This window comes from Sphaeramia orbicularis, chromosome 11 (genome assembly GCF_902148855.1).
Source record: "Sphaeramia orbicularis chromosome 11, fSphaOr1.1, whole genome shotgun sequence".
In the NCBI taxonomy this organism is placed as follows: Eukaryota; Metazoa; Chordata; class Actinopteri; order Kurtiformes; family Apogonidae; genus Sphaeramia; species Sphaeramia orbicularis.
Genome location: NC_043967.1, coordinates 10,955,755 through 10,968,379, shown reverse-complemented (window position 1 = coordinate 10,968,379; position 12,625 = coordinate 10,955,755). Strand labels below are relative to the sequence as shown.

The window sequence follows — 12,625 nt, the reverse complement described above, 5'->3', positions numbered from 1 at the left end:
ATCTAGACCAATGCAGTAGATATGGGCTCATCATTCTTTCAAAATAAGATGTCATAAGCGCACGCACAATCCAAACTATCCCCGTTGACAAAGAAAGAGCCCTTATTTTGAAATTTACAAACCGGAAAACAAATCGAAAAAAGAGGAACATTATTTCCACAAAGATGGCGGCTCCTAACAACAACAAACCAGACTGTTGGAGAGTTCCAGAGGTTTATAAACATCATGAACAGCAGAAAGTATGCATTTCACGGCCAAAGTATCGAGAGGGAAGAAAAGCGAAGTCAGTTAAAGTAAGTATGTGTAACTATACTTGAATATCGGCAGGAAAACACTTGTTATGTTAAGGAAAGAGGCGCAGTGAGTCCTAGCTAAGGGGTAAACGTCATTAAATATACAGGTGTAAAATACCAAAGTACTTGTATATGCATTGATTTAATGATAATATTGCCTTATGTTTCTTACAAGAATACAACCATGAGTTGTTTGCAGTTCATTGTAATGACCAAAGTAATATCTAGGTCGTAACTTGTTATCAACTTCGGGAATCAACACCTGGGTCGTATTGAGGTAAAAATGGTCCAAACCAAAGGGTAACCGCAAGGAAACGCGTAAAGGTTGGAGGTAAAGTTGTATGTTTAAAGCTGTGATTTGTTACCTGAAAACACTGGAAATAATTTGTAATGTGATGACCATTAATTACAGCAGCAAATTGCAAAATTCCCTGATGATGAAAGTTAATAGGCAAGAGTCAGTGAAGACTTTGAATAAAGATGTGAAGCTCTGGTGTTTTTTGACATCAGTCTTTAATTCAGTCCGACATGAAGAGAAAATGAAGCTCTGCTGCTGTTCACCAATGTTGTCATGTTAGTATAGTGCTATTATGTTTTACAGTAGTTAAGACAAAAAACAAGAGAAAGGAGGGAGAAAGTCCAACGCCCACAGTAGCTCTGGTGCAAAGGAGCAATAAATATATCGTGCTTCAGCAGTGACAGTGGGGAAAGGAAGAGAGGCCAAAGAAGGTGGTGGAGATGAGAAAATGCGAAGAAACTGAATGTTTAAGAAAACCCCTAAGATCAAGGATTGTATTGAAGGACAGCAGTGTATAATCTTGTTAAGTACAGGCTCTGTTAAAAAGGTGATTTAGATCTTGGCTATGGAGCTAACACTAGTTAATTCTAGTTTCTACATGTTATCCTGGCAGCTAATGTCTAAGCCAAGTCTTAATAAAGTATGGAAAAGGTTTTTCTCATAGTTGAATTTTAGAGTATGCTCAAAGGCACATAATCTTGTAAGATAAGAAGTACATGAAGAAAACATATAAAAAAACTTGATATTATTTCAGTAATTGGTCGGTACTGGAATGATTCTTGTGAAGAAACTTGTTTGTGTCATATCCATGCACTTTTGTGATTTTCATGTGTTTTGACAATGTTTCTTTCAGTAAAATATAATTTACTGCGAATTATGTATTCATTCATTCATACATACATTTATTAAAATGAACTTTTCTGCTGCACACAACAGGTACAATCTCTACTAAAAAAGTAGGCACACAAGTGTAAAAGTACATAAAGTCAAGGTCTGGGGGGAAATATAGCAGTTTTGAAAAAGTCTGGAATTTTTATATGGATAAAGAGCAAGCACCCTGGATTCAGTGGTTATGTCATAGATAAACAAAACACAGCATTAATCTTGATTTGTCCAGTATTACGCTAAGACAAAGGGGAATGTTTGGAGTATTAGGGAGGATGAATTCCAAGACTGTAATATTTTAAATACCATTTCCAAGAATTTTCATGTGTTATCACTGTGGTTGTTGCTTTAGTAATTATTCAGTGTTATTGCATTATTACATATTTATTGCCAAACTATTACTATGTTATTACCAAGCTTTAGTGTTCCCTGGAACAACAATCCTTTTTTTTTGCCTTAAGGCATACCCGAGTCTTGCATTGACAATGTATTGTATGTGTCCCACTGCTTTTTTTTTTTTTTTTTTTTTTTTGGTATTTTTTTACAGGTTTACACCATTAACTTAGAGTCACAGTATGTGATGATCCAAGGGGTCCCAGCTATTGGGGTGATGGCAGAGCTGATCCAGCTGTGTGCTCTCTATGGTGCTGTGGAGGAGTACAGGCCTCTGGACGAATACCCCGCCGAGGAGTTTACAGAAGTTTACCTTGTCAAATTCCAGAAACTCACCAGTGCCAGGTTCATGATTTAACCCATCCTGTACATTTCACTGTGCTGATAGTATTTAGGGGTCTTCATAAACAATTTGTATTAAATGTTCTTTTTTTTAGGGCAGCCAAACGACAGATGGATGAGAAGAGTTTCTACGGTGGTGTACTGCACGTGTGCTATGTCCCAGAATATGAGACTGTGGAGGACACCAGGCTGAAGCTACAGGACAGGAGGAGATACATAATGAGGGCTACTCGGAATATAGGTACATGCCACATCAAGTTCACATTTAGTCACTAGAGACGGGGGCCGAGAGTCATTTTACAAACTATTGGTAAATGGTTGACAGCAAATACCAACTGGTATTACAGAGTTTGAGTAAAAATAAAAATACCAGCATTGCTTTCAGTCTTTTACAGTTAGTTTAATATTCAGTTGCAGGTGTATTGATTTATACTAGACTTAGATGTTCAGCTCCACTGTCAGTGATGGATCATTTTCTGCAGTGTACTACACACTGTAATTTACTTTTTCTTAGGGAGATGTTGCTGTTGGATTTTTCCCACTCAAACCTATTACTTTTGTGTTGACCTTTAAAAATCCACAATTAGTCGACCTCTAATACTGACAAATAAAATATTATAGGAGTGATATTTGCTGTGATTTCTCTTTAATTCACTTCCTTTAATACATTCATCATGTTCTCAGTGTACTGACACAGAAAGTGTATTTCTTTATATTTGTCTGATATTCTTTACACTCCTGTCATGGGAAAAAAAAACATGTTAAAAAGACTGTTGTTGGAGCATTTCACATGTTTTATTGTGTTTCTTTTCACAAAGCAAAAGAAAGAGAACACAGGGAAGAAACGAAGAAGGAGTTCCTGCACTCAGGCACAGCAGCAACATTAGAGACAGTCACTACAGCACATGATGAAAGCCTTGATGACCAGCCAAAGGAGAGCTTCAACAGCAGCAACTCATGCTTTCCATTATTACCTCTACCTCCTCAGGAATATCATTATCAAGGACTTAAAAATCAGCATAGGACTGCTCCAACAGAGGATAAAATGGGAACTTTACACAATGCTTATACTGACACAGAACAGCCAAGGCAGAGCCCGAGTTGGAGCCAAGCATCTTCAGACCAATATAGGAGCAAAGAATGCAAACTAATACCAACTCGGGCTCCTGCAGTAAGATTTGTACCAAGGACAACACAACTGGAGATCAGGAAACGTAAGATAGATGAGGATGAGGAGCAATCACTGATGGACGGCACTGAAAAAAATCAGCCCTTTATTGGACCAAAACTCCCGGAGCCACTTAAACTGGACATGGAGGATGAATCACTGAATACAACTGTCAACTTGATCAGGAACACAATGAGACAGGTAAACAATATCTGACATTTTGAGACAGATTCAGAAATGTGTTTTTGTGGCAAAGTTTGAACCAGTAAAATAAATTTGTTTGTTTTTCTGTTTGTTTTTAGGTGGAATCAGTTCCTGAGCTCAAACCGGTGACAAAAAAAATTAAGCCACGTCGTCGGATCTGATTGATCTCAACTTGTTTCAATTTATATCTTGTTTTTATTACATATATGTGTAACTATTAAAATGAGCTGGAAATTCTTGTGGTTCTGACAGCTCTATTTTTCCAGTTGATGTTGAAATACCTGCTGCTCAAATCCACGAATACTCTGAAACGAGAAAAGGACAGAAAATTTAATGGCAAAGAAGTTATTACGGTTTTAAAACCAGCTTTTTTGTTATTACCTTTCTATCAGGGAGGCAGGTTCCAAATGCCTCCAGAAGCAGGTTCTCCTCTCTTACTGCCTTGTCAAAGTCAGCTAAAGACACCTTTCCATCATGGTCATAATCCTAGAAAGGAAAAATAAATTGAGTGAAATTCTAATTAGATTATTGCACAGATATAGCATAATCACCAGTGTATTAATTACTCCTGAAACAACAATGTAAAAGATCATTTGTAGGTTTTAAGGGGAGATTGCACAAAGCAAACATCTCACCATCCTCTTCAGTGTGATCTCCACCATGTCTTTGACCCCTTCCTCAGGGTCTTCATCATTGGGCAGTTGGATGAGGCTGTTCCTAAGCATGTGGAACATCTCCTCTTTGGTGATGTAGTTGTCACCATTTGAATCATACACCTGAAAACAGACTGGGTCATGCAAAAAAGGACACAAATATCAGCTGCATTGGCTTGGATGTGTGTGTTTTACTGTAATATGCACTTAAAAGGGCTATCTGTAGTCTGTCTAATTTCATATATTAAGAAACATTACCTAAAAGTATCTTTAGAGTGTTTAAAACAAGGAGCTCTGAAGTTATACTGAAGACATTAATGTATTGGATTGTAGAGAAATAAATAAATTCGTGCCCATGATCCAAGACATTTATGACTCCACTAGAGTCACTTTTCCATGGTGAGAAAAACTAAAGCCACAGGGCCTTTAACCAAAGTGTCAGAAAGTGATGAGATGGGATGACACCCTCTAAGAACCATCATTTAGAATCAAAGAAAGCAATAAAAAAACACTGTTGTTTTCACCACTCAACACAGCTCTAAAGGAAAAGATTAGAGTTTGATGGCGAATTCACAGCATTTTCTTCTACATGGGTGAGTTTATTTCACTGGTATACACATTTTTGGAAATTGTCTGCTTCCGACATAAAATTGGCTAGATCTTACGTACTTTGATAAAATGAAGTGGAAAACAAATGATAAAACTGATGATTGGCTAGTGTTTCCAAGATATTTAATGTCAAAGTTTTATCATGAACATAAATCTTGCGTTTGAAAGAACACTTGTATCTGAAGTGTCCAAGTGCTACGCTGGCAAGGATTAAACAAAAGAAGTGTCATGACTTATTGTAACTAAATGTATTAGGAAAATACAAACTGAAACATCACTTAAAACAACAGTTCTTCAGTATGTACATGGTGCTTTTTGGCTTGTCTCTTGTCTCTTATCTGCATGTCTTATACAGTTTTGAGGCACCTCTGGTTCCTCAGGTAAAAAATATGATCCAATTTGATAAAAGTATCACACACTGACAAGTATAAAAGCTGCCACACGTGACTTCGATCAATGCTCGTCGTGGCTCCAAGAGGACATGTTCTATCAAAACATTAGCACAGATGAATATAAGGATACAATGCAGGACTATTTTGAGTCAGAACTTGTAGCTCAGACACATACATATCCTTTCAATTAATAATAGCTCTTTCATCACTTCATATAGAATTTCGCAATTTGACTTATTACTGTATCTTGATAACTTGAGCCAACTATTTCTTTTGACCTATTTTTTTCTTTTTTAGTAACTGAAAGTAGGTAAAGTTTAACTACTTTTAATCTGGAAGCATTTCACTTGTAGACCAGTGTTACAAGGCTTGTGATAGTATGAAGTTATTGCCAGTCTTGACTGAACTGTCACAGTTCTGACCTTGTTTGGATGATTCAGAGCAGATTCTTTGTGCATTTACTGAAACAAAAACCGTACACAAACAGCTGATTTGTGGTTTTGCTGTGGCAGTTTTCTGTCTAAAAACAGAGCTGAAATGTAAACTATTGGCAGAATGTGAAGACACTGTTATTTTGATGAACTGTCAAAATAAGTAGTTTTGAGTTTTGGTTTGAAGACGAAAACTTGATACAGATGTGTGTAAGCAATGGGCTTTACACAGGGTGTCCATAAAGTCTCTTCACAATTTAACTAATTTATTATAAAACCAAATGAATAGACAAATCTGTGGAAATTATTACAAAAAGAAAAGTAGATATTTCATTTTTTTGCCTCATGTAGTACATGTGTTGTCTGTATCATAGCCTCATCAATGGTTTCAATGGCATCAGTGATCTTTTGCTTCAGGTCGTTGATGTTCTGTATCTTTGTTCTATACACAATATCTTTAACATAACCCCATAGACAGAAATCCAGGGCAGTGATATCTGATGAACGAGGTGGTCAGGGAATTGCACCATCCCTTCCAGTCCACCGGTCTGGAAATGTTTGATTTAGGAACCCACCAACATGCAGTCCCCAATGTGGTGGTGCACCATCTACCTGGAAAATGATGGTTGGTTGAAGGTCATCCAGTGGTGGTGACACATATTAAGTCAAAAGATCAAGGCAAACATATGCAGTAACTGATCTGTCGTTGAAAAAAAATGGAGTAATGCAATGTGATAAAAAACTTTGATAACAACTGAGTACATAGAACAAATCTGATTAATAATATCTCATCTATTGCTTTTGTAATAAATTTTTAAATTGTAAACAGACTTTTGGACTGGACACCCCTTTATCCAGTGAGTGATACAGTCTGTGGATACGTAGTGTTGATTTGTTGGTGGTCTAGGTAGTCATAAGTGTGTTCTGGTACATGAATTCCCCCTGCTGTTGAGTTTAGAATACTAACATTACATCTTAACCCATAAAGACCCAAATAAACACCAGTGACCAAAAGTGTCTATTGATGTAAAATGTTTAATAACCTTAGAGCCACTAATTCTATCGATACATGTAAATAATTGGTGTAAAATACAGTTTGTCATCTTTTCATGGTCATCAGATATGACCCATTTGAACATTCAGAGGCTCTGTAGTTACCATGGAAACGCTGTCATCTTCTACAACATGGATTCACCAGTAAAACCCCTTGGATCAACGACAGTGGATGGACACACTTCTGTTCAGTTAATGATAGATTTTATTGACAAACTCCCTTTTTTCAGTTTTCTCTGTTTTTGGTATAATAATTCTAAAATGTAATCTCAGCCTGATGATTGTAGTGCATGATCAGTAAAATAAATATAGGAAAATACCAGATTTTCACAGAAAAAAATGCAAAAAGGAGAGGATAACATTATGTTAAATGGTGATAAATCACTTAAGAAAGGTTAAATCAAGAGAAAACTTAATTTGGGAACTACCTCAAAAGCACCACTGGGTCTTTATTTGTTAAAAGAGAGAGAGCTGAGAACTTACATTTGATTTTTTCATCCAGTGTCCCCCGAAGAAAAACAGACAGGCCCTCAATCCATTCTTTAACACTGATGAAGCTGTCCACGTCAGTGTCAAAAGTCCTGAAGACTGCGTCCATGATAATAGCGTCGCTCATGCCAAACTTGTTGTAAAGTATGCTTCTGAAATTCTGTCTGTCCAGGCCGTTTGCTTTTCCGGGGTTAATCTGTTCCCTCAGGAGTACGTTAAAGTCGCATATAAGGCACTCAATCTCTGTTTTGCTGACTGCAGATAGAATAGAAAAAGGGTTAAAAAATCATGACATTGTGGGAGAAGTTAGCCTCTATCCTATAGCTACATATTAAAAGAACCAAATGGGTTTTTTTGTTTTTGTTTTTTTATCATTATTATTATTATTATTATTATTATTATTATTATTGTTATTATTATTATTAAACAATGGACAATTGAACAGTATATATACATAATAATATTACATCGAAGTAGGATTTAAAAAAATAGTCACACAAAATATTTTACATTTCCAATATATAGCCTAGATACAAATGTAAGTTAAAAAAAAAAAAAAAAAAAAAAAGAATCAAAATAAAATAAAAAAGCTCAAGGTATAAAAATATAAATTACATAAATTAAATAAGATTATATACTTGACATAGTCTCCTAATTTGACTCGCTTTAGAGTTTATAATGTTCTTCAAATTATCTAAATAATTGGAAAAAAGTGCTTTAAAAACAATAATGTTAAGACGCTGGTGTGCAAATTTAGTGCAATGAATGTGAAATTTGCAAATATTACTAAAAGGTTGATGATATATCTTTTTTCTGGATTTATTTTATCAATTTGTGAAAGGCCAGATAAAACATGTTGAAAGTTCAGTTTACATGAAAGGTCAATTTTGGTGTTTATGACATTATTTAAATCAATCCAAAATACATGTGAGTAGGTGCAATCCCAAAATAAATGACATGTTTCCTCTGCATTGCTCCAAAAAGAACAGAGAGTATCAATATTTTTCTCATATTTTACAAGACAGGTCTTTACCAGATAGCATCTGTGGATCAATGGACTCTATGCACAGCCCCACTACTTCCTGAACTTCAGGTGGGTCCTTTATTTCCTGTCTTTCATCAGTGGAGACACTGATTAATCCAGGTGTGCCTACTTAATCAGTTGTCACAACAAGAAGTAGCAGACACATTTGGATTAATCAGTGTGTCCAATAATGAAAGACAGGAAATAAAGGACCCACCTGAAGTTCAGGAAGTAGTGGGGCTGTGCATAGAGTCCATTTGAAAGTTACCTCTCATACCTTATTGGTAATAATAAACTAATTTGACAGAATCCAAGTGTTTTTCCACTCTTTGTCATTGTATTATTCCAATAAAATACAGCTGCAGGTTTGGAAACAACATCTCTTTGAAAAATATCTGATGCATCGATTAGAGCAGGGGTCTCAAACTCATGTTCTATCAGGGGCCACATTCAGCCCAATTTGATCTCAAGTGGACTGGACCAGTAAAATAACAGCATAATAACCTATAAATGATGACAACTCTAAATTGTTGTCTTTGTTTTAGTGCAAAAAACCCTATTAAATTATGAAAATACTTACTGTTATAAACTATCCAAATAAAAAAGACGTGAAAAACCTGAAAAAAATGAAATTTCCTACAAAAATAAGTGCAATATTAACAATATTATGCCTCAGCTACAACTGCAAAGGCACTAAACACTTAGCAACAGGCAGAAAATTGTTAAAATTGTGCTTAATTTTCTTTAAACATTTCAGGTTGTTCATATTTGTTCAGGTTACTCACATTTTGTTGTTACAGGATAATTTGTAGATGTAAATATTTTCATAATTGAATGTTGTTTTTGCACCAAAAAAAGACAAAAATTTCAAGTTGTCATTATTTGCAGACATAATGAAATACAATTTTTTTCTACATCAAACCGTGAAGAACATATGGAGTTACTTTTTGAAGTTATGTTATTATTATTTTACTGTAGGTCATATCGGTCTGTATGTGGAACCTGAACTAAAATGAGTTCTACAGCCTTGACTGTGGAATTTTGGCACTTTGCTAATTCATCCCATAGGCCGGATTGGAACCTTTGGGGGGCTGCATTTGGCCCCGGGGCCGACCGAGGTGTAGTTAGTAGCGGGTTGGATATTCGACGGACATTCAAAAGCAATCGTCTTAGGGACTATCAATAAATTACTGCTCTAAATGTTTTTTTTTTGTTTTTGTTTTTGTTTTTTCAGTAGCTTCTCAGTCATGTGACCCAGAGATTCCAAAGCAGCCTCAAATTATTATAATAAAGAGGACCTTTAGGAAACGCCACTTACTATTTCTCTCCAGTCTATATTAATATTGTTATGAATAATATTCATAAACATATTAATATATAGTAGACTGGACCTTATAACCTTATATATGCATCTTTGTGTCTGATGCAGCCACACCTTTAAAAACAAATGAAATAATAGTTTAAAATTTAAAGGCTGTCCAAAAACTTTTTTTTTAGGAAACACCACTTAATATTTCTCTCCAGTCTATATGAATATTTTTATGAATAGTATTCATAAAAAATATTAATATAGACTGGAGAGAAATATTAAGTGGTGTTTCCTGAAGGTCATCTTTATTATAATCATTTGAGACTTTTTTGGAGTTTCTGGATCACATGACTGAGAAGCTATTGAGAAAAAATACATTTTTTGTAAAAAAAAAAAAAAAAAAAAAAAAAAAAAAAAAAAAGAATATTCATAAAAATATTAATATAGACTGGAGAGAAATATTAAGTGGCGTTTCCTAAAGGTCATATTTATTATAATCATTTGAGACTTTTTTGGAGTTTCTGGGTCACATGACTGAGAAGCTATTGAGAAAAAATACATTTTTTGTAAAAAAAAAAAACAAAAACAAAAACAAAACAAAACAAAAAAAACATTCATAAAAATATTAATATAGACTGGAGAGAAATATTAAATGGTGTTTCCTAAAGGTCCTCTTTATTATAATAATCTGAGACTGGTTTGGAGTCTCTGGTCACATGACTGAGAAGCTATTGAAGAAAAACATTTAGAGCAGTAATTTATTGATAGTCCCTAAGACGATGGCTCTTTAATGTCCGTCGAACGCCCAACCCGCTGCTCACTTCACCTCGGTCGGTCCGCATGTTTGAGACCCCTGGATTCGAGGCTTTAACCCCCAATAAAGGACAGATATTACCAGTATATATGTAAAGAGGATTTAGCTGTGGGCTAATACTTCCTCTACCTGTAGGAGCAGACAATAACCTTCTAACCTCATCTGGGTTTGCATCAAATACTATGGCATGTTCTTCTGGACTGACAGGAAAACAACATGTTCCTCTAGTTAATAAATGTCGTTGAACAGACTCAAAGTGTCCGCTTCATACTCACAGTGGTTCACGTGTTTAGACAATTTGTCCGCGAGACTTTGTATTTTCTTCCTGTTCATTGCAGATAATTCTGACATTTTGGTTTGAACTAAAACACAGTTATATCAATGAGTAAATAAACTACGCTGGTAACCACCGAGGGATGATGTTTACACCTTATCACCATAGCAACTGTGTGTAACGTAGAATTCCCAGTCATTACTGCGCATGTTCCCGTATCGGACATGCGCAAAGAATAAAAGACCCATTAACTTATTTGTTGGGGAAATATACGGCAGCTTTTATATCATTAACATATTTAGTGAAAATTATTACGTCAGAATGGGCATTCCATACATTATATTTTATGGAGGAACTTTGGAATTTCATTCCGTTTTTCTGCTAATGGCTAATAGGCCATATGTTTTAAGAGAATATTGAATTATTGAATCAAATATATCTACTATAAATATGATCCTTTAAGTTATTATTATTATTATTATTATTATTATTATTATTATTATTATTATTGTTATTGTTGTTGTTGTAATTTTTTTTTTTCATGTTTAGCCATATGTCTTAACATTTTCCAAAAGGTTTCCCCTCTTACAACAGATAAATAAATAAATACAGACATACATGCATACATTTTGAATATAAACACATGAATAAATAAATACATCTTGAAGGCTTTACCTTAATGTAACACATATAGTCAATGAACATAAATCAATGTCTTGAAAAATTATTTAAATCTATTAATATTATTTAAGACCCACAAGATGTTTAATAAATATTTAAGGTTTGAATTTGATGGAATTAAATGGTTGTATTTAATGTTTAGGCTGCATTTAGTACATTTAATTCACTTTTTAAAAATGAATTTTTTCATGTCTATAAATTCAACCCTACTGGGTAGACATTTTACAGGACATGGAACAGATTCTTGGAGTGTCTTCGAAACTGGACCCTTTGTCTCTACTCTTGGGACATCTAAGTCGGGACATTATCGACACCAGCTTGAAAAGACTTTGTGATATCCTCACATATGCTGCAAGGAAAAATATTTTCATGTCTTGGATAAATGACAAACCTCCTACTAAAACAACCTGGTATAAAATCCTCATGGAATGCTTATGGAATATTTGACCTGTTTACTTCATTCCTCAAAGGGACATTTTATGAGAATTTGGACTCCATACCTTCGTTTCGCTAACAATCAGTCACTTCTAGGCTTTCAGCCCTCGTAAGTGACTGAAAATCTTTGGTGCCCGTTCACAGTTGATCACTACTGATCTCACCTGTCACTGCTTGATTGTCTGATCTTTGTTTTATCCTCACTATTAGTCCATACTGTGTACTATTTGCTTTATCTTTGATTAGTCTACTCTTTTTTCTTACTCTGCTTATCTTCCAACAGCTTTATATTTTTATTTTCATATAGACCAGGTGTTGTGCTGAGCCATTTGTTGTTGTAAAAATTTTATAAAATCAAACTAGAAAAACACTCGGAGAGCGCAGACCTCCGCCAAGGCCGATCAGTCCCCACCCTCGGATCACCACCAACATTTAATCATTTGTTCCTTTTGCCAGTATAAACATTTCCTGAAAATTTAATCAAAATTCGCCCATAACTTTCTGAATTATCTTGCGAATAGACAGACAGACAGACAAACAAACAGACAAACCCCAATGAAAACATAACCTCCGCCGTCCTTGGCGGAGGTAATTATGATAATTGGGAAAAAGAATTTTAATCTACTCAATAACCCATAAATGATGCCACATTTCAGTGTATATTCAAGCTGGAACTATTCACACATGACCCATTAACATTTTAGCTCCTCGTCAGTCTGATGAAAAGGACTGTTTGGTCAAAACACTGTTACAGTATCAGGATTCCACAAACCATAATTTAATTACAGCAACCAACAGATTACATAAACTACTTTGGGATTTTTCTCAAAAGAATGGATATTTAAATCTCCTCAGAATATGTTCTGCCTTAAATCCAC

The 12,625-nt window shown here is 34.9% G+C and overlaps 2 protein-coding genes across 2 annotated transcripts; one reads left to right on the top strand and one right to left on the bottom strand.

Moving 5' to 3' along the window:
- Window positions 1–164: 164 nt before the first annotated feature.
- Window positions 165–3,819, top strand: rbm48 (RNA binding motif protein 48). The gene is made up of 5 exons (XM_030147311.1): window positions 165–293; window positions 2,024–2,214; window positions 2,307–2,452; window positions 3,030–3,580; window positions 3,682–3,819. Exons 1-5 carry the CDS (start codon window positions 165–167, stop codon window positions 3,742–3,744), a joined length of 1,080 nt encoding a protein of 359 aa, XP_030003171.1. The 3' UTR covers window positions 3,745–3,819.
- clxn (calaxin) lies at window positions 3,781–10,907 on the bottom strand. The gene is made up of 5 exons (XM_030147315.1): window positions 10,633–10,907; window positions 7,205–7,465; window positions 4,219–4,370; window positions 3,965–4,069; window positions 3,781–3,888 (listed from the first exon to the last, which is right to left on the bottom strand). The coding sequence occupies exons 1-5, from the start codon at window positions 10,706–10,708 to the stop codon at window positions 3,838–3,840; spliced, it is 645 nt and encodes a 214-aa protein (XP_030003175.1). The 5' UTR covers window positions 10,709–10,907; the 3' UTR covers window positions 3,781–3,837.
- Between the last annotated feature and the right edge of the window lie 1,718 nt (window positions 10,908–12,625).